At 42.6% G+C, this 27,159-nt stretch overlaps 1 protein-coding gene across 1 annotated transcript in view; it reads right to left on the bottom strand.

The window, feature by feature from the left end:
- Positions 1-10,338: 10,338 nt before the first annotated feature.
- CD44 (CD44 molecule (IN blood group)) overlaps positions 10,339-27,159 on the bottom strand; it is a 117,871-nt gene continuing 101,050 nt past the window's right edge. The window contains exons 7-8 of the mRNA XM_082270156.1: positions 23,126-23,204; positions 10,339-11,136 (exon numbers count right to left, since the gene is read on the bottom strand). Of these exons, the coding sequence (XP_082126282.1) occupies positions 10,923-11,136; positions 23,126-23,204 (293 nt within the window). The 3' untranslated portion in view covers positions 10,339-10,922. The remainder of the gene's footprint in view (positions 11,137-23,125; positions 23,205-27,159) is intronic.

Here is a 27,159-nt window from a genome sequence, read left to right as displayed (position 1 = left end):
GACCCAAGCAGCACAATGTCTTGGGCCAGCCCTGGCCCTGAGCTTAAAATCTTTATATCTGCACTGTGAGTGTGCCTCTGCCAGTCCCAGGAGATTTGTAGCGAGAATTGAGGATATCACTACAGTGCTGCTCGCTGTTCTCCTTGATGGAGAGGAAGCTGTATCTGAGGACTTGCAGTGCAAGGATTTCCCTGGTGATGCCTCATCTGTTCTGTGGATCTGGGACTTCTGCGCCTCTTGTTCTGGTTCTACTTGATCATTCCTCCAACAGTTATTAGATTTTCAGTCTTTAGGGGGCAGTACTTACATGAAGATGCCTCCACCAAGATGGCCAGGAAAGCCTAACTGGATTACATTTCTGCCCATTCCTCTCCTGGCAAAAATTAGACCAAAGTCTGCAAATACTCACCTCTGCTTCAACAATGAGATGTCTGGGAGCTCTCTTGGTGGTACCAAAGTCCTCTTCCCAGCTTCTTTCAAGCAGTGGGTCCCAGGCCATCTTGATTGGCTGGTGTGGGTAGCTCTTGTGTATGCAAACTGTAGATTAAAGCTGTTTTAAACCCAAAACCAAAAATTGCAGCTTACCAATCATTAGATGTGGTGGCTGCATTGTTTTGATGTTTTCCCTCTGTTTTCACCGGGTGATCACGCCAGTAACACACCTCCTGTATCAGAGTGCCCCCAACTCTGGATGAAGGAGCACAGGGGCACCTTTGGAAAGCAGCATTGTTAATCTGGGAGGAGGGGAGTGTTAAAGTGTTACTAAACCGAGGATCCTGCAGTCACTATATCTGGTCTCCCCAGGAGCCTGCAGTCACTATATCTGGTCTCCCCATGAGTCTGCAGTCACTATATCTGGTCTCCCCAGGACTCTGCATTCACTATATCTGGTCTCCCCAGGAGCCTGCAGTCACTATATCTGGTCTCCCCAGGAGCCTGCAGTCACTATATCTGGTCTTCCACAGTACACAGAACATGGAAATGCAATTATTTTCGTAAATATAAACTGCTAAATACCTTTTCTCATTAGCAGTATATAGCTGTCTTGTGACTTCTATCAGTGTCTGGTTAAAACTTGTAAGAGAAGTTTTCATTCTCCTCTGATTGTCCAATGAGGCTGAATGACCCCTGACCTTCTATCTGGACAGTGCTAATTGGCCCTGTATTGATCATATGCCCCCCCCCCCCCCCCCACAAAAAAACAACAATTCTCTAGCAATACACACCAAACTGAGCATGTGCAGAGTGACTCCAAAGGCTCTGTACTATCAGGAGATGGATTGGGAACAGGATCAGAGAAGACAGGATCAAAGAGCCATTTTGCACAATGCAGAATATTAACCCCTTAGGGTCCCCAGTGGATATAACAAGCATGCTTTACTACATATACATACTGATTTTAGTGTTGTGGGTTTAGTAACATTTTAATTGGGACTAGCAGATTTAGATATACTAAGAAATTTAAGCCAAACCCTCGAGCTCACACTTTATAAGCAGCTACAGCAAACTGTTTTTTTTTTCCTTTTGGAATAAAGGTTTTACATAAATAAATAATTATTCTTATTATATGACAGTTTACGCAGCTCTTTACAGCATGAGTACACATACAATATAGTTTAATACAGGAGGAATACTGGCGGCTCACCGAAAGTTTTCCGATCATGTGACCACCGTGACAGACAATCACAGTGGTCACATAATCTTAAATCTTTCCATTATTCCAATATTATTTTTGAGGGTTGAAACCTGCAAAGCATTGCAACCATGATTATTGTTTTCTTTTCCTTGTAAATGAATGGATGAGGTGGCCTGCACTCCAGCTGCATAGACAAGGCACCCATTCATGCTGTATGAGCCACCATTCATGTGAATGAGCCCTAAAGTGCTCTTTTCTGTTTCTGCTAAGAGCTCCTCCAAATAAAAGGTGCTTGTGGACTGGATTTGAGAATTGCTGACCCAGGCTATCTACGTTAGCATTTTCTTTGTTTTTTGTACTGACCCAAAACTGCTTTACACCCCCCTGGGAATTAGATGACCTCTCCGTCTTCGAGGTGCGTTCACGGGCATTCAAGCTTTGATCGCATTCTTTGTTCTCCATTGGACGGCAAACAAGAATTGTGTTTTTCAATTACATGAAATGTATTTGAAGTTCATTTTACAAGAGGGAACATGTAAGGAAGAAATCCTGAAGGCTGTACCCTTGAATGGTCGCTTATTTTCACTTTGATGTGAAATAAGTCGTGGTTCTCTATTCATTTAATGAACTGATAGAGATTAAATGGGAACCAGGGATAAATCTGAGGCACACACTATTGATTTAATTCAAAAAAGGTATTTGTTTTGGTGACCGAGAGTGAAAGTGATAGAAAATCCTACATATTGATTTTTTTGTATACAAACTTTTTTAAAAATCCTACATATTAAGTGGTCTGGTCACCAGAACAGGAATAGAGGGAATAATGGACATCGTAGTTCTGTTGACCCTGTTGATAATCAGGAAAATGGGAACCAGGGATAAATCTGAGGCACACACTATTGATTTAATTCAAAAAGGTATTTGTTTTGGTGTCCGAGTGTGAAAGTGATAGAAAATCCTACATTTTGAGTGGTCACCAGAACAGTAGTTCTGTTGACCCTTATGACAGTCAGGAATTCCCCTCACTTTTAATTGATATCTTCTCATTTCTTGTTTTGGTCTTGGGGGATGAAGTGTTGGGCAGTGGCGGCCCGTCCATTGGGGGTGCAGGGGCGCCGCCCCCCCCCTATCCATGCGTCCGGCCCCTAATCTGCATGCAGGGCGCCGGACGCATGGATTCCAATGGGGTTTTTTTTTTTTTTGAAGCACGTGATTAGAGCCAGAGGCTTTAATAGGCTTCAAAAAAGGGTGGGCTCGGGAGGCAGAGCACAATGTATAACCTTATGTTATGATATTAACTTTGTCTCTATGGGCTACAAATGGGTTTGCAAAAAGGCTGCTCATGTTACAAGATTTTCACAATTTCCACTTAGTGAATGAGATAAAGAAAGCTCTGTTGAATTCCATCATCAGGGGCAGACTGGTAACTTTCAGCCCAGGGGGGCAGTTACAAACCAGAGGCCCATGGTGCAACGACTCAGCCCCCTCCCACTCTCCCTCTTCCTGTCCTCCTCATGATCCTCATTCTAGGCTGAAGCTCCGCTCCCGGTACTCTCTACTCACCGGCTGAATCCCGGTTCCCGACCTGGCCAGCAGGGAGAAGATGGGAGGAGCTGGGACAGCTTAGTTGGGGCTGGCCTGAGGGAGGAGAGTCTCCAGTGGGGCATTAAACCGGCCTCTGCTTAGACACAGTTTACATCCATGCAGGGGGAAGGGAAGCACTGCGCTCTGTCTTTGTCTTCAACCCGCACTCAGTCAGCGGAAGGGACTTTTTTCTTCTCTTCACCAGGAATCCTTTAGCCATGTCTGTAGCAGAAGCGGTGCATCCTTTTTACGGGCATCAGAGCGCCCCAGGGGGCAATTGCCCCCCTGCCCCCTGGCCCAGTCTTTCCCTGTCCATCATCCAATCATGTGCAAGTAAAAATACTTTCAATTTTATTTTTTCTTGCACGTGGTTGGATATTATTTGCAAAGTAAAATTTCACCACATTCGCTAAGCTAAATAAAAATTCCCTTTTTAAGTGAACAGCCTTTGTGCCTTTAGTAAATAAAACCCTGTTATGTACAAAATAAATACACAATACTCAGCAAGATAACAGAAGATTTCTTATTTTGAAAGCTTTTTATATACAACAAGCAGGTGAACGATATGTACAAACATTCTTATGTACTACACAAATAGATCTGTATTTTTATTTTTAACCCACTAACTGACAAGGAAACCGCTAAACTGCAAACGAAGGCTCCTTTGAGAGAGAGAATGGGTTAAATTTACATTTGCGTTCTCAGACAATAGCATAAAATTGTCATCCATAAAATAATCCCGGCTTCTGAATCATTTATCCATTCCTATCCGAGTCTATAATTTCTTGGAGTTCCGGCTGAGCGAGCAGCACTAAGACACTTCTTGAAAGGCTATGCGGTTTTAATCTAGGTGCTCTTCTTTTATGGTAATGCACTCCGACTCACAGCAGCTACACCAGCGATATGTAAATGTTGCCATTAAATACGGCTGACGCTAATCTAATGTAAAATATGACTTGAGCATTGATGTGTTCCTGTCACACATGCACTACCCCGGGAGCCATCTTGTGCTGAAACAGTTTGTTGTCATACTGGGTGACAAGTTTTAGAATTTGGGTGGGTAAAACTTTTAATATATTGCTCCAGCCTAACAGTGTGTGGCTGATTTACTAATAGAGTGGAGCATGTTCAGTTTGCCCTACTACACTGGTCGTCATTGGGAGAAGGGCATCATTACACTGGTCATCATTGGGAGAAGGGCATCATTACACTGGTTGTCATTGGCAGCATGGCCCTATTACATTGGCCATTGTTGGGAGAAGGGCCTCATTACATTGGTCATTTTTGAGAGAATGGCCATATTACACTGGTCGTCACTGAGAGAAGGGCCCTATTGAACTGGTCATCATTGGGTGAAGGGCCCCATTCCACTGGTCATCATTAGGAAAAGGACCCTACTACACTGGCCATCATTTGGAGAAGGGCCCCATTACATTGTTCATCATTAGGAGAAGGGCCCCATTACACTGGTAATTATTGGGAGAAGGGCCCTGTTACATTGGTCATCATTGAGAGAAGGGCCCCATTACACTGGTCATTATTGGGGGAAGGGCCCCATTACACCGTTCATCATAAGGAGAAGGGCCCCATTACACTGGTCATTATTGGGAGAAGGGCCCTGTTACATTGGTCATCATTGAGAGAAGGGCCCCATTACACTGGTCATTATTGGGGGAAGGGCCCCATTACACCGTTCATCATAAGGAGAAGAGCCCCATTACACTGGTCATTATTGGGGGAAGGGCCCCATTACACCGTTCATCATAAGGAGAAGGGCCCCATTACACTGGTCATTATTGGAGGGAAGGGCCCTGTTACATTGGTCATCATTGAGAGAAGGGCCCCATTACACTGGTCATTATTGGGGGAAGGGTCCCATTGCACTGGTCATCATTAGGAGAAGGACCCCTCTACACTGGTCATCATTGGGAGAAATGCCCCAATTACATTGGTCATCACTGGGGGAAAGGCCCTGTTACATTGGTCATTATTGGGAGAAGGGCCACATTACACTGTTTGTCACTGAGAGAAGGGCCCTATTGCACTGGTCTTCATAGGAAGAAGGGCCAAATTACACTGGTCATCATTGGAAGACGGGCCCCATTACACTGGTCAATATTGTGAGAAGGGCCCCATTACACTAGTAATCATTAGGGGGAAGGATCCTACTACGCTGGCCATTACTGGGAGAAAGGACCCTTTATACCCATTATCACTGGGAGAAGGAGCATGCTATACAGGTCTTTGTCATGATAAGGGCCCCATTACACTGGCCATTATTGGCAAAAGAACCCCATTACAATGGTATTTACTGGGAGAAGGGCCCCATTACATTGGTTATCACTAGGAGAAGGCTTCTGTTATGCTTGCCATCATTGACAGAGAAGCCCCATTACGTTGGTCGTTATTGAGAGAAGACCCCCATTGCAATAGTAAGCATTGGGAGAAGGCCCCATTACACAAGTCATCATTGAGAGAAGGCCTTTAAAATGCTGGCCATCACTGGGAGAAGGGCCCCATTGCATGGGTCATCATAGGGAGAGGGACATTCATTACACCGCTTATCATTGGGAGGAGTGACTTATTACACTAATCGTCAATGGGAGAAGGGGTCCATTACATTGGTCATCATTGAGAGAAGGGTCCGATTACACTGGTCGCCACTGGGAGAAGGGCCCTACTAAACTGGTCATTATTGGGAGAAGGGCTCCATTACATTGATCATTATTGGGAGAAGAGACCCAATTCATTGTAGTGAATACGGTTCACTTTGCAAGAAATAACCAATAATGTTCAAGGAAAAGTGAAAAAAAAAAAAAAAACTGGACTTTTGATTGCACATGATTAGATAGTAGAAGGTATCACAGTTTTACATCACTAAGCTAATTAAAAATTCCCATGCAATGTTAACATGGCTCTTCTCCTATAGTAAATCAGCTTCATTTAACTGCATCTACACATGGATGACAGGAACACTGATGGCCCATGCACACTTGTGCATTGCAGCAATGCACATGTTAACGCACTTTACTACAATGCATTGAAACCTACTTGCTCTATGCGCTGTGGTGTCACTAATTAAGAAAGGCACCCAAACGTATTGTACAGTAGAGTCCAACTCATTACACACCACAGCGCATGTAGTGTGACGCATTGCTAAGAAAGGGTTATGTACTTTTCTATCCTAACGCAATGCACATCAACGTGTGTGCATTATGCACCACAAGGGAGCGCTTAAAGCGGAGTTCCAGACATTTTTTTGTTTATCAAAAGTCAGCAGCTACAAAAAGCGATGCGGCCGGTGAGAGCCTTGGTTCCCTCCCTCTTCTCCCCGCGGCACCGGCATCACCAGTGTGAGCACCCAGCTGTGACAGCTTGTGGCTTCACATCCGGGTGCGCACTGCACATGCGCGAGTTGTGCTGCGCTTCCTAAGTGGCACCACAAGGGAGCACTTAAAGCGGAGTTCCAGCCATTTTTTTGTTTATCAAAAGTCAGCAGCTACAAAAAGCGATGCGGCCGGTGAGAGCCTTGGTTCCCTCCCTCTTCTCCCCGTGGCACTGGCATCACCAGTGTGAGCACCCAGCTGTGACAGCTTGTGGCTTCACATCCGGGTGTGCACTGCACATGCGCAAGTTGTGCTGCGCTTCCTAAGTGGCCGGGCAAATTTCTGGGACCTGTGACGTGTCCCAGAAGATTGCAGGGGAGAGGAGAACTTCCACTTGAACGGAAGCGGCCTGAATGGAATTGGGAGCGGGTACCTGTCAAAACAAGGTACCTGCTCCCCCCCCCCCCCAAAAAAAAAAGATGACATGCCAAATGTGGCATGCCAGGAGGTCAGGAGCACTTTAAGCGGAAGTTCCACTTTTGGGTGGAACTCCGCTTTAAGTGCGGATGGACCATAAAAGAATTCTAACGCTTTCACCTGAAATTGCACAAACTAAGCTAACCAGTGGCAGGACAAAAAACAAACAAAAAACATTGGCAGAGAAGAGGTTAACCCTGCTCTGATTTAAATAACCCCTATCCCCATTACACCCCCCCCCCCCCAAACGTAATATAGGTTCATAGTGTCCCCTCTTCTACAGAGATGTGCAAACCTGAGTAATATTTGTCATATATTTAAAAAAATAAGATTTATAGAACTTTAATGATTTGAGGCAACGGGCGTAACTAAGTATGGCACCCAAACTTGATCTTTCATTAGCTGTTCACTTTAAGTCCAGAAATCCAGAAATTATCCTATTAACTATGGATAAGAATCAACAGTTTGTGAATAAGTTCTTTCAGCTACATAAGGGAGTTTTTGGGTTGCATGAGTCGATCCCTATTTGTAACACACTGAATGTGGCATGTAAAGCCCCGTACACACACGCAGATCGTCGTCATACAAATGTTCGTCTTTTCTCCCCGGGATGTCGGTGTCTGTTGAAAAGTGCATAGACAGCACAAGGACAGCACAAGAATTTTGTCTGCAGACTTCAGCTGACTGCAGAAGTGATGTCATGTGATGGTTAACTTTCCCTGTGTTTTTTATTTTCTGAGCATGCCCAGTCTTGCAAATCTGCGGTCTGTCGGCCGAATTCTGTACTGACAGGCGAACAATCGTCCGTTCTGGTGTCGCAGACAAAAATTTTCATGTTTGCAAGAAAGACTTTTGTCCGCGTATTGTGCGCAGACAGCTGTCGGAGGCACCATACTAACACGCGTACAATCGGCAGATCTTTCGTCCGCCGACGTTTGTATGCCGACGATCGGTACGTGTGTACGGGGCTTTACTCCAAGCCAAATAAACTAACTCTTTCACCAAATCGTCTGAGAGATATAACACTGAAAAGCGGATATATCTGGTCAATCCATTTCAGTATTATAGCATTGAAAAGTGGGTACATCTGGGGCGATCCATTTCAGTAACAAAAATGGATTGACTCGGTGGATGTTTTCATGCCTGGGATTTCACCACCTTGACGAAGCATGCTTAACCATGTCAGATGGCAAAAAACTTGGATGATCACTAGTTTACTTTTCTGTACTTTCACATCATGTTTTAAAAGAAAAATAATTAGGAACAAGGTGCTGGACATTTTTCCTCTTGCTCTAAAATCAATGTACTGCAAATGAACTGATTTTTATCAAAACAATAACCTCATTCATACTACCAATTAAAAAGCTCAGACCTAGGTGAAGGTCCAGCCTTAGTACATTATAGGTGACCAGCATTGGACTTCCATATAAACCAAGTTTACCTAACATGACCATCTAGCCTTGGACTCCAATATAAGGCAAGCCGACTTAAAGCGGAGTTCCGGCCACAGAATCGTTTTTTTTTTTTATCAATACCTCCCAAACTGTCACCCCCCCCCCCTTTCATACATCAACTAATCCTGTTTTTTACAGTATAATAATCGATTGGCAATTAGAAAATCTTACTTTATAAAATGTGTCCTGAGCGCCGCCATCTTTGTCCGGGTTCCCCTGAAGCCGCTGTGTGTTAAAATGCCCTGCTTCCTGGTTCGAGATGGAGGGGGCCGGTGAATGCAGCGCGAAATCTCGCGCATGCCCAGTACTATGCGATCAGCATAGTATAGGGATCCCTATTATTGCGTTGTTTCCTGTTTGCAAATAACGCGATGAGAGGAGCGGCCGGCCGCCTACGTCACTGCCCATTGCATCCTGGGAGTGATGAGTAAGAGCTCCCAGGACGCATTGCGGGACAGGAAGTGACGGCGTGGGCCACGGCTGCAGAGGGAGGAAGTGGAAGGAAAGGTGAGTATATTTTCTACAATAATAAGGTAAGTACAAAAAAATAAAAATCGTAACTACCCATTTGTTTTTCAGGTAACAAATAGCAAGCGGATGGCCCCAAAATCTATTAGGTCGATTTTGTGGCCGGAACTCCGCTTTAACATGAATAGCTTTGACCTCCCATGGAGGTCAAGTCTTCCTAACATTCCTATCCAGCCTTGTACTCCAACGGTAAGGATGGTGTCTACCTAAAATGACTGTTTAGCTTTGAACTTCCATTTAAGCCATCTCTACCTGACTGTCCATCCCTGGACTACCATGTAAACCAAGTTGACCTAATATAACTAGCTTTCTACTCCCATGAAAGCTCTAACTATCATGACTATCTAGCCTTGGACTGTTACTTAGTCAGGTCTCCCTAAAATCACTATCTAGCCTTGGATTCCCATGTAAGTCAGTCCTATCTAAACTATGACTGTGCAACCTTGGATTTTCATACATTGTATGGAAAGTTGACATAATATTTAGCCTCCATTCAGCATCCAGTGTCAGCCCTCAAAATATACCAAGTTTACCTAGCATTGGAGCCCAGTACTATACTTCGATGCATCAAGTCTATATAACAAAACAAGCTTAAGAAGGTTTTTTATTATTTACAAGTGTACTTAAATTTACTACCCACTCTGGACTTTCATATATAACAATACTATGTAACATTTTTTAGGTACTTCCAATTCATTAGTGCATATCAGTTCTAATCAACATGGCTGCCTATCCTGAAACTCCCATAAATCAAGTCTATCTAATTTTTTGCCTCTGTTATACACCAACAGGATCAAATATCACTATCAAATCCCGTGTATGGGTCTTCTAGACCAGATATCCTCCATGGATTCATCTTTAGCCACAGTTTCCCATGTACTATTGGCTGGATCTACAGTACCAAACATGATTTACCTAAGATAAGTTTGACATTCATATGTGAAGTCTAGTAACCTGATTGACCAGCCTAGGACTCCCATATATTCAAGGTCTACCAAAAAGGATTGTCCAATGTTGGCAAGGCTACCAAGCTTCATATATACAAATTCCAAGCTTTGTTTCTTGTTGTCACAAAGCTTTAACAATTTGACTTTATTGCTAATTTTGCTAAATTTAAATAACCCTATCAAGCAATTGAAAGGAAACTGTGGACACTATTAAAAAACCCACATTTACATGGGGGTTGCAATAGGATTTTAATTTGAGAAGCTGTTATAATTTAATTTATTTTGTCTCCTTACCCTAATACCAAAAAAAAATAAAACCTAGGCAAGCACATTCTTTAAAGAATAGCAAACACAGGGTTCTCCAAACAATGGCCCTCCAGATGCCTAGTCATGTCTGTGAATGTAAGAGTTGTACAATGCATCATGGGACATGTAGTTCCAAAACAGCTGGAGGGCCATAGTTTGGAGATCCCTGACCAAACACATTTATAAATATGGGTCACTTGCTTCTATTTACAAAGTACCTTCAGATGCAGCTTTATTTAACATTTCTTTCTGCTGTCTGTAGCATTTTATTGTGATCCATTCAAAAATATCAAGTTGACCCCACCAGTGAGTTTGGTCCAGAATAATAGGTTCATTGATGATCTTTTTTTTTTTTTTTTAAGTTTAAAATTAACTTTTAAATTAGTTTGCACATCTCTGGCTTTTTTTTTTCTGTTTACCTGCCCTCTACTTTCACCACATCACCTTGAATCTCTCTTCATGTGTGTGTGTGTCAAGTGGTATCGATCTGTACACAAACAATGAGGAGCCAACAATTTTTGGCTTGATTTGCAAAGTAGCAAAATAAGCAACACAGGATCCTAAGATAGAGTCAGTGGCTCTTTATACTTTTAAACTTTAGTCCCAGTTCATTGATTCCCAACATAGGTCCCCTTGCAGTTTTTCCCAAAGGTAATACAAGTATCTAGACTCCGATTTTCATGTCCACGTTCTTCGCATTACGAATGTTGTCTTCGTTCAGAGGCTCATCCTGGTCTCCTAATTCATTGGTCTGCTCTTTAGATACTAGCTGCACCATCTCCTGAGATTTAACCGTGTCTCCATTCTGCTCCATGATAACTCCATCTTCTGGAGATGCTTTGTTGCCGTTAATCACCAATTTCTTTTTCTGGCCACATCTATGGAAAAAAAAAAAACAACTCAAGAGTCAGGTGCTTGAATCAGACAGAAGCAAAAAAAGAAACGATCCATGTCAACAAAATTGGACAGCAACATTTCTTAAAGTTTTATGTGGTTGCAGATTTCTATTTTTTAAGAAGGTAGTTTCTTGATACAACTGAGGCTCCTTGGAAACAATTTCCATGGTGCAATTGAGAAATCTTCTATTTAGAAAGTACAGCCCGGAGCAAAATATCAAAGAAATAGGTGCATGGCTAGCATGACTGGGCCAGCAGTGGAATTGTCCTAGTAGGGGTTAACAAAGTCAGGCAGTTCGTGGGGTTTCTCTTCTATTGGCCAATGTGAGTTAAGAGGAGGGACTGTAGAGGGGGGAGTTAGCTTTCTGCAGTCTTTCCCGGGCATCAGTTCAGCGTGGGTGGAAGAGCATTCCCGCCCGCCCGCCCCTACATTGGAATGTCTGTTTAATGTGCTTGTTTGCTGATTTTATGGTTGGGGTCTTAGGAGGTGTTTCTGGTAAAACCTGCTGTACTTATCAGCTGAGGGACCCATCTAAGGTATGGAGTCACCTGGGGAATGCCAGTTAATAGATGGGTTAACTGGTAGTTTAAATTGGGAGGTATCTGCTGTGTGTTGAGGTCATCCCCGAGCCGGTGGTGTGGCAGTTAAGAGCTACACAGATACAAAAATGGTTGATATTTGGGGCCCTCCAAAGATCGGCAACCTTATGTTATCTTTTATTATACTATTTTGGTTCCTGTTCTAAGGAACGTGTTATATATATTTTTGTTACTGGTTAATAAATGGCCACGTTGGCCAATTTTACTCCAATAACGGTGTCCACATATTTATTGAAGGAAGTTTATTTAAGGGGTTGGGATTGTGGGACAACGGTTATGGTAAGTGTCATAATTACATCTGGGGTGCCTTAGTCATGTTGTGACCTGGCTGTCTTAGCTAAAAGGCAGCTGAGAAAGTCAATAACAGCATAGGCAACATAATCAGCCCTTATAAATGGAAACTGCGTTTTTGGAATAAGTCTTATAACTCCTATTATACTGCTAACGAAAATGTGAATCATCCATTTATGTAAAGACTGTTTGCGCATTTACTTGCCCAGAATTTGTTCAATTGAGACTCTTTCGTAAATTAGGGACATTTTGTTGCCTGAGCTAACAATCATGAGGGCATTGCTTACCAACTCATTAGCAGACAATGACGTCTTTAGAGGGTACAAATGAAAAACATCTCGGTCATAACTCCAGCCAACAGACTTTTTGTAGTCTAGTTAAAAGAAATTGTTCTCTCAATTGTGGGTTACAGACAAATGTTTGTGGCCCATGCCCAAGCAGTATTTATCGGGTTACCAAATCTGTAGTCAGCTGTCCATAAAGATTAAATAAAGCAAGTTTAGAGAAGATCCACAAAAATTGTGCAAGGGATGAAACAGATCACAAAAGACTATAGCCAGCCATAGAAGGAGCAAACTTTTTTACCTGCAACCACAGGTTGCAGGAAAGAAACTAATTTTATTTCCTCATCACAGTATTGATGGGGCAATCCCTCCCACTGAGCCATTGTGTTCTCCGAGCGAGGGAAACCGTCCATGCTGAGAGAACACAGTGAATTTTGCTAGCGGCTATAAAAGCTGCTAGCAATAATCGCATGTAAAATTGACAGGCTTGTTGTTGTCAAGTTGCGGTACATTGATATCCAATCCTTTTTGGCATTTATTAAAATCCTAAGGGTCCTGAATCTGTCTTATAAAGAGTCAAGGTTATTTTGGAAATTTACAGATAAAACACCCACAATTGGGATTGCTGTTTGTTTAGAAAACAACTCCAGCAATTGTAAGCATACATTTTCTTGTCCAATAATGAAATCATAATGTCATATATTGTTTTCTCTAATTGAAAAAATATATTTTTTTCAAAACCTATTTAGTACTTTAACTATTTCTGTATGTTATGTTTTTTTCTCACTAGCTTGTATAAATACTATTTAAACAAAAAATCCTCCTGAAGATGCTATAGAGCGAAACATGTTGAGGAATTGTTTGTGGTATTGTGAGGAACCGTCTGCATTTCATTAAGATTGATACTTTACTTTTATCAATGTTTTTACATTTTTTGGATAATAAAAATGGATATTTTAATATCGTGTGTTTTTGATGTATTGGCACCTTTAAAGGCCTAAGCTATTCTTGAGACAATTTTGTACTGAGTTCTTCATTCTACTTAACCTCCTTAGCGGTATTCCCGATTGTGGCTCGGGGTGAAATTTTAGTGCCATTAGCTGTAACCCCGAGCCACACTCGGGGTACTACCAGGGAGCATCGCTGGATCCTAGTAGAGGGTACTTACCTTGTCCCCGGGATCCCGCGATGTGTCCCTGCAGCATACGGCGGCCGGATCTTCCGCCCAATGCTGTGAGCCCCGGCTTCCGTCTCCTGCGACGTGACGCTCACAGGGGGGTGGAACCGGCAGCAAATTTGAAAAGTAAAACACACAAACACACTGATATATTGTAATCCTATTGGATTACATTACATAATAAAATAAATTGACATTAGTTTGCCCCCCAGTGCCCTTTCCTGCATTTTTACTGTACTTTATATATATATATATATATATATATACACAGTGTATATATATTTATATAGATATACACGTATATCTATATATATATATATATATATATATATATATATATATATATATATATATGTATATATATATATATATATAGATATATACACACACATATATATATATATATATATATATATATATATATATATATACATACACATATATATATATATATATACACACATATATACATATATATATCTATATCTATACATACATATATATATATACATACATACATACATATACATATATATATGTATACACACATACACATATATGTATATATATATATATATATATATATACACAGTATATATATATACACACACACCCACACACATATCATATGTAAATAGTTGATTTGGGCTGCTTGTCCTTAAAAGCGGAGTTTCGGGCACAGAAACATTTTTTTAATAAACATACCCCCGGGACAGTCAGGGCTAGTACATTCGACAATGGCTAGCCTCTGATCTGTCCCGGTTTGCACTTACCTGCAAGAAGAAATACTCACTTATAAAATTTCTTCTCCAGCGTTGCCCTCTCTCTTGTGGGCAGCTGAAGCCGGCGCGATCCTCTTCGGCGTCCTCTTCCGTGTCTTCTTGTCCCAGAATGCACCTGCAACGGCCCCTCTCGTCACTTCCGGTGCGGCGCCGCATTCCTCCAGAAGCTGTTTAGCAGGGAATGCAGCGTCGCACCGGAAGTGATGAGCGGGGCCGGTGCCGTCGCATTGATTCCTGGGAGCGATGACGTTCAGCTCCCAGGAATCATCGCAAGACAGGAAGTGATGGTGGAGCCGCGGCGTAGAGGGAGAAAGTGAAGAATAGGTGAGTATATTCTATCTAAAATTACAAGGTGAGTAAAAAAAAAAAAAAACTAACTATCCAATTCCTTTTCAGGTTAAGTAAGGAGACCAAGCGCACGGGCACAAAAAAAAAGATCGATTTTATGCCCGGAACTCCGCTTTAAGAATTACATGCAAAATAATTGTACCTCTTTCAGCACCTAAAATCTGAAACAATCATACCGCCAGGGAGGTTAAGGCACTGGTAAAAGTAAGAAAGTTTTAAACCTAACATTAAAATGGCTCATGCATAAGCAGAGGTGACCTTAACTGAAAACCACTCAGGGGCAGGAGAGGTGAACCTGAACTCAATTTTTACAAGAAAAGTCAAACTTTGCATCAAATTTCATTTGTCTATACTTCTAAATCTACAGATTATTTAGATTTTTGTAATTTGTAATACTATGCTTATTATGAATTGCTCAGGTTCCTCAATGATCTTCTTTAACATCTTCCTAATTGCAAGTACTGAATATAAATGTTTAAAAAAAATGTCTGATTTATTTATTTTCTAATTTAGGATTAGCATTTGTATCCTCAAACTAAAGCTAAAGACCAGTTTTCACCGCCATCGTCCTATTACGCCTTCATGTAGATCATCTTTCGTTGGAAAGCAGAGAAAAGAAAATATACAGAAGTCTATAACTTGAGACAGCTGGAACAATTGCTGCTTTTCATTTCATTTTAACAAAGCATTTTTACAGCATGGCATCTCACGGGAAAATAAAACACACATGTGCAGCTGAACAGAATTCTCGCTGGTTTTACATGTTACAGCATACCAAAGATGCGTGTTATTCGCCTCCTAATAAAAAGAGTTTGCTAGATTGTTCTCAGGATCATTCCCTAAAAAGTTGCTACAGCAGCACCCTCACATTGGGGTCCTGTATGCAAATACTGACGAAGATAGTGTGGACCATTTCAGAGGCGTAACTAGAACCTTCAGGGCCCCGGTGCAAGAAACCATGAAGGGCCCCCCGAACCCCTGGCCGGGGCACTTCCCTTCAAGCCTGGGGCTCTTCCCACTAATCCTGGGGCCCTTTACTCTCATTGCGGGGCCCTTTATTATGGTCCCGCAGCTGGACTCTTTCACAAGTTCTGCAGTGGGCCCCCTTAATGCCATCTTGGGGCCTCCCCACGGTGGTGGAATGCCAGGGCCCGGTCGCAAGTGTGACCTTTGCGATCCTGGAAGTTCACCCACTGGTGTCAGTAGTTTTTATTTTTTGGCATTTTAATTGTATTATTTTTTATCATTTTATTTTATTTTTGTCACACGGGGGGGGGGGGGGGCGGCACAGTAGGGGGAGGCCAGAGGAGCCCACAGGGGCCCAGAGACAGCAGAACACAAGTGAACTGGACTGGTGGGGGCCGCATACAGAGGAACCAATCTCCTCCATTTTCCTCCTGCAGCTACATGAGGGAAAAGGAGGACACAGATTTCTCCAAATGCGGCCCCCGCCGCCCCTCCTATCCAGGTGTACAGGGGAGCCGCACAGGCCCCCTGGAGCATGGGGCCCAGTTGCAATTGCAACCCCTGCAACCCTTGTAGTTATGCCCCTAGACCATTTATAACACCACATTTTTTGTAACTTTTTAATTCTAATTCTTTTATGTTCTATCCAGAAAAGCATATTCCATGGTTTTGTTTACCAGAGGAATATGTCAGTTTGCCCCCTTTCCATTTTGCCACTAGCATTCTATTGGGGATTTGTGCCATTTGTACCTTATATTGTTGCACTATGCCACATTTATAAAAATGGGGATGTACAGAGCAACAATTTCAGATAATATAAAAACAAACTGATCACCTGCGTTTTTGAAATTCCAATACTTGAACAGGGGTTGCAGGGGATGCAATTGCAACCGGGCCCCATGCTCCAGGGGGCCTGTGCGGCTCCCCTGTAAACCTGGATAGGAGGGGCAGAGGGGGCAGAGGGGGCAGCATGTAGAGAAATCACTGTTCTCGTTTCTCCTCCTGTAGCTGCAGGAGGAAAATGGAGGCGATTGGTTCCTCTGTATGCTGCCCCCGCCACTCCTCCTATCCAGTTCACTTGTGTTCTGCTGTCTCTGGGCCCCTGAGTGTTCCCGTGGTCCCCCCTCCCTCCCCCACTGTGCTCCCTCCCCTCTCCTGCCGGCTGCTGCAAGGGATGTGTCACAATAGAGAACCAGGAAGGGGTCGGTAAATATGTAATTTACCAGCTCCTTCCTTATCTGACCCTTTTCTCCCCTTTCTTTTTATGTCATAGTCAGTGACATTGTAAAAAAAATTAAATGATAAAGAATAATACAATTAAAATACCAAAAACTACTGACAGTGGGGGAACTTCCAGGATCACAAAGGTCACACTTGCAACCGTTCCCTGGCATTCTACCCCTGTGGGGAGACCTTAAGATGGCCGGGCCCACTGCAGAACTTGTGAAAGGATCTCGCCACGAGCCCATAATAAAGGGCCCCGCTATGAGAGTAACGGGCCCCAAAATTTGTGGGAAGAGCCTCATGCTTCAAGGGAAAGGGCCCCGGCCAGGGGTCCGGGGGGGGGGCCCTTCATGGTTTCTTGCACCGGGGCCCTGAAGGTTCTAGTTACGCCTCTGCATATGAGTAGCGCCAATCACTCTCCACCGCGATAGAGGTATAGATGGATCACTCACCAGATGTAGTTGGTGTTAGATGCTATATAGCATTAAGACCAAAATGTGCTTGGTTGGCCACCAGGGCCAGGGCACGTACCCACTCGTGGTATGGTCCCTCCGTTCCTTGGATTGTTAGCCAGGCATTGGGTATTACTTACAGGGTGAATTTTTTAGTTGTTTTACCTTGTTCAATAAGTGATAATTTGCTTTGAACATGCGCTACTCCTTTGGAAAATCAACCCTACCGACTACATTACAGGGCGTGCACAGGTGTCAGCAAGCTCTTATTACAATGGCTTTGCAGCTACAGGGATATCCTGAGTCTCAGACAATTCAGGAGCTGTACTGGCAATGTCCTAAAAATCTGATTAAAGCCTCTAAGGAATCTGGCCATTCACTCTCGGCAAACGAGGGAACTGTTTCTAATCAAGAGCATGAAATATGCATTGTACACATTCCAGATGCAGAGAGCGCGGACCGCAGTCTAAAGTCTACATCTATTTTATCGTTTAACTTGTATCCATGGTTTTAGTAAATATTGATATCATATGTAAAAATGATTTGGGTTTCCTGTAGTCCATCTGGAATTGGCTATCTTCTAGTCTTCATTTTTTAGGAGGACAATACGTTCACCTATGACTTTACATACAGATTTTTTTCCCTTTAAAGAGAGCCTGTCTTGAGAAAAAAATGGGGGCTGCCCTGCTGAACACTTTCTGAAAATTTCAACAGAATCAATACTTTCTAAATCACCAATGGGAAATTAGCGTAGAGTTCAGGTTTCCCTGGCTGCAAATTTCTTCCTGGTCAGTAATTCCAAAGGCTTTGAAGTAAGAGCCAACCAGGAAACATTTGTAGAAGGAGAGGCCAGCAATGGCAGTCTTTACGTTTCCACCAGGACATATTAACTTTAAGGGCACATTTACACCAATTTGAATGGCAACCCAATGGCTTAATGTAACACATTTGCTTTGTAGTGTGCTGCAACATGCAAACACAAAGTAGTGTGCTGCAATATAAAAAAACAATGGTCATGAGCTATTTTAATTACAGTATGTTGGGGTGCATTGGCAGCTATTCATTAAGAAGGGGTTGCCTTATTGTAATACACATTAACCACTTCCCACCTGCACTATAGCCGAAAGACGGCTACAGCGCGGGCTTAATTTGCAGGGAGGGCGTACATGGACGTCCTCCCATGCTCGTGCTGCCCGCGCACCCCCTGCAGCGAGCGGGCCATGCGCTCTGTGATCACTGAGTCCTTCCGACTCAGCTGATCATATATTGGGGTAAAGGGCCAATCACAGTGGCTCTTTACCACCTGATCAGCTGTGTCTAATGACAGCTGATCACAGAAGTAAACACAAGCCGATTATCGCTTTTCTTTCCCTAGACTGACAGCGTGAGGAGAGAAAAAGGGCCGATTATCAGGGTCCTGATTATCAGTGCAGTCCCAACAGTGCCCACCAGTGTTGCCAATGAGTGCCCACCAGTGCTGCCAATCAGTGCCCACCAGTGCTGCCAATCAGTGTTCATCAGTGCTGCCAATCAGCTCCCATCAGTGCCACCTATCAGTGCCCATCAGTGCCCTCTATCAGTGCCCATCAGTGCTGTCTATCAGTGCCCTTCAGTTCCGCCTCATCAGTGCACAGCAGTGGAGCCTCATCAGTGCACATCAGTGAAGGAGAAAAATGACCTGTTAGCAAAATTGTATAACTAAGTATAAAAAGTGTTGTTGTTTTTTTTTTTTTTTTTTATGTTTCGATCTTTTTTCATTTGTTTAGCAAAAAATGTAAACCACAGTGGTTATTAAATGCCACCAAAATAAAGTTCTATTTGTGTGGAAAAAAATGCTAAAAATTTCATATGGGTATAGTGTTGCATGACCGTGCAACTGTCATTCAGGGGGGGGGGGGGTAAAAGTGCCCAGTAGGCAAGTGGTTACAACCTAACGCACAATAACGCATCAAAAAGCTGTAATTGCACATACCTGCAGTAGCCTCTAAAATCTTCTTGTCACATCTAGATCACAGCTGTTCTGACACCACCACCATATATTTCTATTGGCCCATAACTATGGTGGGCTGCCTCACTGGTCAATTGAAATGCCCATGAGGGAGAAAGGTGTGGACAAGCTATGGCACTGCTGGGAAGTTGCAAAGCTTTGCCTGTTGATGAATCTGGCCATAACTGCAGAGCTTGAAGAACTCTCCCTACCCACATCCCAGCTCTGCTGCACCCCACCACTGTTCTATACATGGTATATCAAAATTCATATAACATTATAGAAGACTTGTGGAAGTTGTAGGTACTCTGACACTGCTAGGTAGGTAGGCCGTGGGTGGTAGATAATCGACATCCAAACCCCCCATACAGTTCCCAAAGTCAATGGATGCATTTGGCACTAACAAAGACCCGCTAGTTTAATTAAAAGTGGGACAAAAGCTGAAACAAAGGATAAAATAAGCCCATTGATCATAGCAATACATCTGCTTGTAGCTTTTCATCACCAACATGCAGAGAGAAGGAAGAACATAAGAGAACATGAATTAATACTGTCTTAATGATTGTGCTTGCTAATCTGTTGCAATTTATGTTTTAAATGACAATCCATGGATACATTTATAACCTGTATTTAAGTTGCATAATACATGAGAATATATGCTCCTGTTTAAAAAGTTTACCCTACCCCTTTTGTAACAGATGTAAGATTAAATTAAAATTGAAAAAGAGGTGCAGCCGATAAGAGAAAATAGGCACTCACTTTTTGGCTACACATCCAATGCAGAACAGATTTTGTTGCGTTGGTTGCAAACCAGACTCCAAGATTCATTCTAACGTTTTTATATGCAAATTGCACAGAAATTCATATGACACTGTTGTAGCCAGGTGCTTAGAGAGAGCACCTTCAGACACCGTGCTGCAGAACAGCGACCCTGTAGGAGGTAAGGAGACTTGTTGATGGAGCCGATCCTCCCCTCCCTCCTGGATGATGCAGTTCTCCTGCAGAGAACACTGGGAGATGTAGTTTTCCAATAGAGCTGCACTATGGAAATGAATGACACTGGTGAGGGCTGGAGTGCCGAGGACTGAGCCAAAGAGTTTCCTGCTGCTGGGGATTGGAGAGGTGCAGATCTGCTGTTGCCTGTGCGCGTCCGTGCCTACCACAGACAGGGCAACCGAAGACCAGAGAGCCAGAGCTGAGCCTAGAGGCCCTGAACATAAGGACTGAGTTACCAAGGACTGGGTTCTGGAGTACAGAAAACCTCCAAGCGTTTAGGACAAGACTCGCAGTGTACCAGGATTGGTGAGCGGATTCAGTTGTGCTTGTGTTACCACTGTTAGTGACCCATTACAACTGGAGAAATCCCTTTTGCCTAGCAGCCCAAATGTAGTTCACTACATGAAATCTTAAAGGGATGGCAATAATGCACCATTATACAGCTTGGGCCCCACCATTAGCTGGCTGAAGACGCAAGTATACACACTATATTACCAGAAGTATTGGGACACCTGCCTTTATAAGCACATGAACTTTAATGGCATCCCAGTCTTATTCCGTAGGGTTCAAAATTCAGTTGGCCCACCCTTTGCAGCTATAACAGCTTCAATTCTTCTAGGAAGGCTGTCTACAAGGTTTAGGAGTGTGTCTATGGAAATGTTTGTATGCATATAGAAAGAAAGCAGCACTTTCAGTCTCAGGAAAGTAGAAACTTGAGTTTTATTTCTTCAAATCAAAAAGTGCAACATCGACATGTAACAAGACAAACAGGATGGCAGCAAACACGTTTCACACCATGTGCTTATTCATTGTTAGCAATGAATAAGCACATGGTGCGAAACGCGTTTGCTGCCATCCTGTTTGTCTTGCTACATGTCGATGTTGGACTTTTTGATTTGAAGAAATAAAACTCAAGTTTCTACTTTCCTGAGACTGGAAGTGCCACTTTCTTTCTACATGCATATGGACCTCTTAGGTTGCGGACCTTGGTGAGCAACCAGTCTTGCAGGACTATTACAGTTTACTTGGGAATCCTACTGGCCCAGCTGTCCGCCCTTTGAGCGGTGATTTGTTTCTTTGCTTCTATGGAAATGTTTGACCATTCTTCCAGAAATGTATTTGTGATGTCAGGCACTGAAGTTGGACGAGAAGGCCTGGCTCAGTTTCCACTCAAATTCATCCCAAAGGTGTTCTATTGGGTTGAAGCGCAGGCTGGTCAAGTTCCTCCACCCCAAACTCGCTCATCCATGTCTTTATGGACCTTGCTTTGTGCATTGGGCATACCAAGACATTTTGGACAATTTAATGCTCCCAACTTTGTGGGAACAGTTTTTGGGATGGCTCTCCAACATGACTGCGCACCAGTGAACAAACAAGGTCCATAAAGATATGGATGAGCAAGTTTGGGGTGGAGGAACTTGACAGTCCTGACCTCAACCCGAAAGAACACCTTTGGGACTAATTAGAGCGCAGACTGCGAGCCAGGCCTTCTCATCCATATCAGTGCCTAACCTCACAAACGTGCTTCTGAAAGAATGGTCAAACAGTCCAACTTACCCTCCTAAACCTTGTGGACAGCCTTCCAAGAAGAGTTGAAGCTGTTATAGCTGCAAAGGGTGGGCCAACTCAATATTAGACCCTACAGACTAAGACTGGGATACCATTAAAGTTCATGTGATTGTACAGGCAGGTGTCCCAATACTTTTGGTAATGTTGTGTATACATATCCCTGCCTATACGAAGGGGAATATATATACAGTGTGTACTCTGATACAACTTCTAGTGGTTTACTTCATAAGAGATACTGTGAGACTGTCCTTTGCTCTTGCAAGTTCATGATCTCTATGCTGTTTATGATTCAAATGGTTCATGGACTATGCTGCTCCTTTACCAGTGCTGCTGATAACAATTAGCCACTGTGATCTGAGCTAATTTCTATATCATAGTCTGTTATTCAAATTACTTAGTTCACTGCAAGCTGGCCTATTATAACTACATACTGCCTTATTATTTTGCATTTCCAATAATATTTTATTTAAAAAAGTACTTAAGGCCTTTTTCACACGGGCGTTCCGTATGTCCGTATATCACCCCATCGGTTTGCGGGCGATATACGGACATAATGCATGTCAATGGGATTGCGGATGTCAGCGGATTACCATCCGATTTGCGTCCTTTCAGTTCTGTTCCGTTTTTTGGAACGGAACAGAACTCTAGTTTTTCTTCCGTTTAAAAAAGGGAAAGGACGCAAAATCTGATGTCAGCGGTGTCATCCGCTGACATCCGCAATCCCATTGACATACATTATGTCCGTATATCATCCGCAAACGGATGGGATGATATGCGGACATTCAGAACGCCCGTGTGAAAAAAGCCTTAAGTACTTTTTTAAATAAAATATTATTGGAAATGCAAAATAATAAGGCAGTATGTAGTTATCCGTGTCCGTTAAAAAAAAAAGTGCCGGAGCGGATCGCAATACGGTCCGCTCCATGTGAAAGAGGCCTTACTTACAATCCAGTAGTCTGGTGTTTATTGTGAATATAGTTGTGGTAGTATTCTAATACCTAAGCTAACATAGGTCTTTGCAGTGCATTAAGATATATCCAGGTGTCAGAGGCAACAAAGAGGTTTACAGAATCGCGGCAGAAAACAGAAGACCCATCATACCATATGGCTCCTATGGGGAATAGAACTAAACTGTTATAATCAATCAAAAGAATCTACTGTAGTTTTATGTTGCAGTTGTTGCCCACAGCAGCCAATCAGGTACAACTCTCACTCTTTAGTCCACACTGGGGAGGAAGCTTTTGAATGTGGTTGAACTCCACTTCATCCTTTTAATTTAGGGATATCATACTTACATTCGGCGGGCGTTGAGTGCAATGCAGACCGAGAAGATCAAACCCAAACACACCAGGGATACACACACGATCAGCCAATCTGTCAAGGAAATAGTAATACTTTACTATGGGTTTGAATAGTTACATAGTTAGTCATGTTAAAAAAAAAAGTCACAAGTCCATCTAGTTCGACCAATTAAAAACAATAACAATAATATATCAGGACATTTCTGTAAAAGTAGCATGCATTGCTAAGGAAGGCCACCCTAACAAGCTTGTATATTTTACCATAATTGCCAGACCGGTATCCTGTATGTATGAGCGAATATTCACATTTAATGGAAGTGGCCTTTTGGTAAGGCAATGTTTACAGGAATAAAGCTCGGTAGTTTAGTAAGAACATATAATTAAAGTGACCCTTAACTAAACTAAAGTCACCCTGTAAAATGAGATGCTGTATACTTAACCTTTCCAGTTGCCCCTGTCTATTAAATCCTCTGTGTAGCAGATCTCTGTTGAATACTTGCTCTCCAACTGCGCGCTACGATTTCTTCTACCAGCTCCTACGTCACTATAGCAAACATTTTGACCGAGCTGCTCAGACTTTCATTACAGTAATGCTGAAGTCAAAACAGTTTTTTGTTGTTTTGGAGAGAGCGGAGGTCTTAACCACTTAAGCCCCGGAAGATTTTACCCCCTTCCTGACCAGGGCCTATTTTGCGATTCGGCACTGCGTTTGTTTAACAGACAATTGCACGGTCGTGCAACACTGTACCCAAATGAAATTGACGTCTTTTTTTCCCCCACAAACAGAGCTTTCATTTAGTGGTATTTGATCACCTGTGTGATTTTTTGATCATGCGCTATAAACAAAAAAAGAGCGACAATTTTGCAAAAATAATATTTTTCACATTTTTTTATATGAAATTCCCCCCCAAAAAATGTAAAAATCAAAATTTTTTAACATTTTAGGCCAATTTGTTTTCTGCTACATATGTTTGGTAAAAAAAAATCGCAATAAGCGTATTTTGATTGGTTTGCGCAAAAGTTATTGCGTTTACTAACTAAGGGAAAATTTTTTGTCATTTTTATTGTTTTTTTTTTAACGAGTAATGGCGGCGATCTGCAATTTTTTTGCGGGACTGCGACATTGCGGTGGACAGATCGGACCCTTGACTGACATTTTTGACACTTTTGGGGTTACCAGTGACATTACTACAGCAATCAGTGCTATACATATGCACTGTTACTGTAAAAATGACACTGGGAGGGAAGGGGTTAACTTTATTGGAGAGGGAGGGGTTAAGTGTGTCCCTAGGGGCGTGCTTCTAACTGTGATTGGATGTGGCTGTGTGTGTAACAGCAGAGATCAACAGTCCTACATAGCAGCACCATATGATCAGTGCTTTTACACAGGAGAGAGTGACAGGCGGCTTTGTTTACATTAGCCGCCTGCCTTTCTCCCTCTCCACCCGACGATCGCTAGTGACCGGCAGACATCGGGTCCGCCGGTCACATGCGCTGGCTGCTTAGGGAACGAGCGGGGGCGGGAGCGCGCCTCCAGCGGCGCGCGCTCGCTCGCCCCCTATTGGCTCCCAGGCTAGTGACGTACCGGTATGTCACTTTGCCTGGGAGGGGCTGACCGCCGCCGTATATAGTCGGGCGGCTGTCGGCAAGTGGTTAAAAAAATTTGTTGGGTTTTTCATGTTGTCTGTGTTAGCACTGGGGAGGACCAGCCTCAAAATGTTGTCCTGGGGTGTCCTAGGATTGTGTATTTTTGGAGAGCTGCTTGGGATCTTCTAGGAGAACTTACTGATCGTACAATCCTGGACTCCCCGGCCTTCTTTCTCCTTCAACTATCTGACATACAAATTTCTAAATATAAAAAATCGATCCTCCCACATGTGCTGTGCGCAGCCAAATTGTGCATTCCGATGTACATTAAAACATCTCATGCTCCTACTATTAAAGACTGTATGCGCAAGGTGGAGGAGATAAACAGAATGGAGGATCTTACCCTCACTGCGCAACATAGACGTGAACGGTATGAGAAGGTCTGGGGTTTCTGGAATGTATTTATCCTCTCTGACAGGGGGAAATCCTTGATGTGCTCCTAATGGCCTGTTCTAATAGACACCTTGCCATCTCCATTCCAATGCCCTCCCCTAAACCCTTTACCTTCCAACCCCCCCCCCCCTTTTTTTTTCCCTCCCCCTTGCCCTGGCTTTATACTCCTTTCTTTACTCTCTACTTCTTTCCATAGCGCTCTATGAGTCTTCTACTTCTATGGCAATAACAACACGAAAATTCCTGGCAGAGGCATTGCTGCCTTACTGGCTTTCCTATTGATACTTAAGTGCCTTGTTATGCTAAGTTACTGATGATGAGGTTTTAGAGCCTCTTTCTTTTGAGCGGAAATGGTACTACTTTTTACCATCACTTAGACTCTATTGTGGTTGTGAAACTTACACTGATGGTGTTTGCCCTTTTACTTCTTGTTTTATTTTTTTACTATGTATACCCGTGTTTCATTTTCCATTGTTCTGCCTTTCTAAATAAAATATTTGAAAAAAAAAAAAAAAATGTTGTCCTGGTGACCACAGTATCAATACAAAAAATATTAGGAACTCCAAACCTTTATGATCATTTAAGGTGTATGTAAACCCTAAAGATAAACTTCTTATATTTGGTCCTTTTTGGTCTGTTAAATATGCCAATGAAAGCAACTTAGTAGATCCATTTTGGTAAGTCCAAAAAAGTACTTCTTGATCTTGCCAGAAATAGTGTGAGTTGATAACCTCCTGTGTTCAATTACTTTTTTCCCTGAGGACTAAAAAAAACACCACTCTCTATGTAATGGTCCCCAGGAAGACGTCATCTATGACGAAACGATTTGGGAAGGCGTGCTGACGTCACCACGTGATACCTGGAAGTTGGGAGGCTGTGTTCCTTGTATCCTGACGATTACAAGCGCTGTTTGTTCTTTTTACATGTGAGTGTTTTACCGTTTACAATAAATGTTTGCCTATACATACTTCACCATGGCGGCTATTATTTTTTCATGATCATTGCTGGATTGTGGATTGTCCGGGCTCTCTATGTTGCAGTGTCTACTATCTTGCTGGTCTGAGGTGGAGTTGCCAAGGGTCCTGGTTGAACTGATTGGATGTACATCTCTCATGAGCCTTATATGCCTGAATACAGCCTTTATTTGGTAAGCGCAATAGCGTGATTTTTTGCACCTCTACACGGTGGAAGGATTAATTGCTCATTTAACGGTGGAGGATTCTGTGTCTGTGCACCGATCTATACACTGTTGGACTGCTTATTTCTGTATGAACTCTGTGTTTAATTCAATTTATTTACATTTTGGAGTCATTATATCTGTTGTTTGCACGTTTATTTGATTATTTATTAGCTTGACAGCTCATTTGCTATATTATTTGCACGAATATTTTTTGCACGATTAATTATTCATTAGCCTGATAGCTCATTTGCCATAATTTTTTGGAGTATCTGTTTTATTACGTGTATCATATAGCGCAGCTTTATTTTTATTATATGTAATGGATATTAGTTCTGTCTTGTGTCTGCTGATCTAATACAGAAAAGTCAGTGAGTGTTGTCACCCTAGGACAGGAAGTGTGCTACTGACTAAATCGTCAAGTGAAAATAAAGAGAAAAAAAAAAGCTCAAAGAAAGAAGTTGATACATTTACCAGATTTAAGGATTGGTAAACTGCAATAGGTTATATTTTTGTTTTTGGGTTTAGATGTATGCTTTAACAGGAATAGAGGGAAAATCTTCTAATAGAGACACCTGTTCTGATGACAACTAATTAGGGTATTGGTTTACTTTGATATCACTTCCTGTTGTGTCTCCAGGACATGGACTGCATACAAATTGTCAGGGGTTGTACCCCCTACTCCATCCAAAGCTAAAAAAAAATATTTTCTTGTAGATATACAGTACTTTAAGGCAGTCTTTCACAACCAGGTATTTGTGGAACTTTATGGTTCCTCCAGAGGTTGCTAAGGGTTCCTTGAGCAATGAGC

The sequence above is a fragment of the Pelophylax lessonae genome (genome assembly GCF_965119305.1).
Source record: "Pelophylax lessonae genome assembly, chromosome: 10".
Classification (NCBI taxonomy): domain Eukaryota; kingdom Metazoa; phylum Chordata; class Amphibia; order Anura; family Ranidae; genus Pelophylax; species Pelophylax lessonae.
Note: the sequence above shows the minus strand (reverse complement) of the source record. Positions and strands in the feature narration are given on the sequence as shown.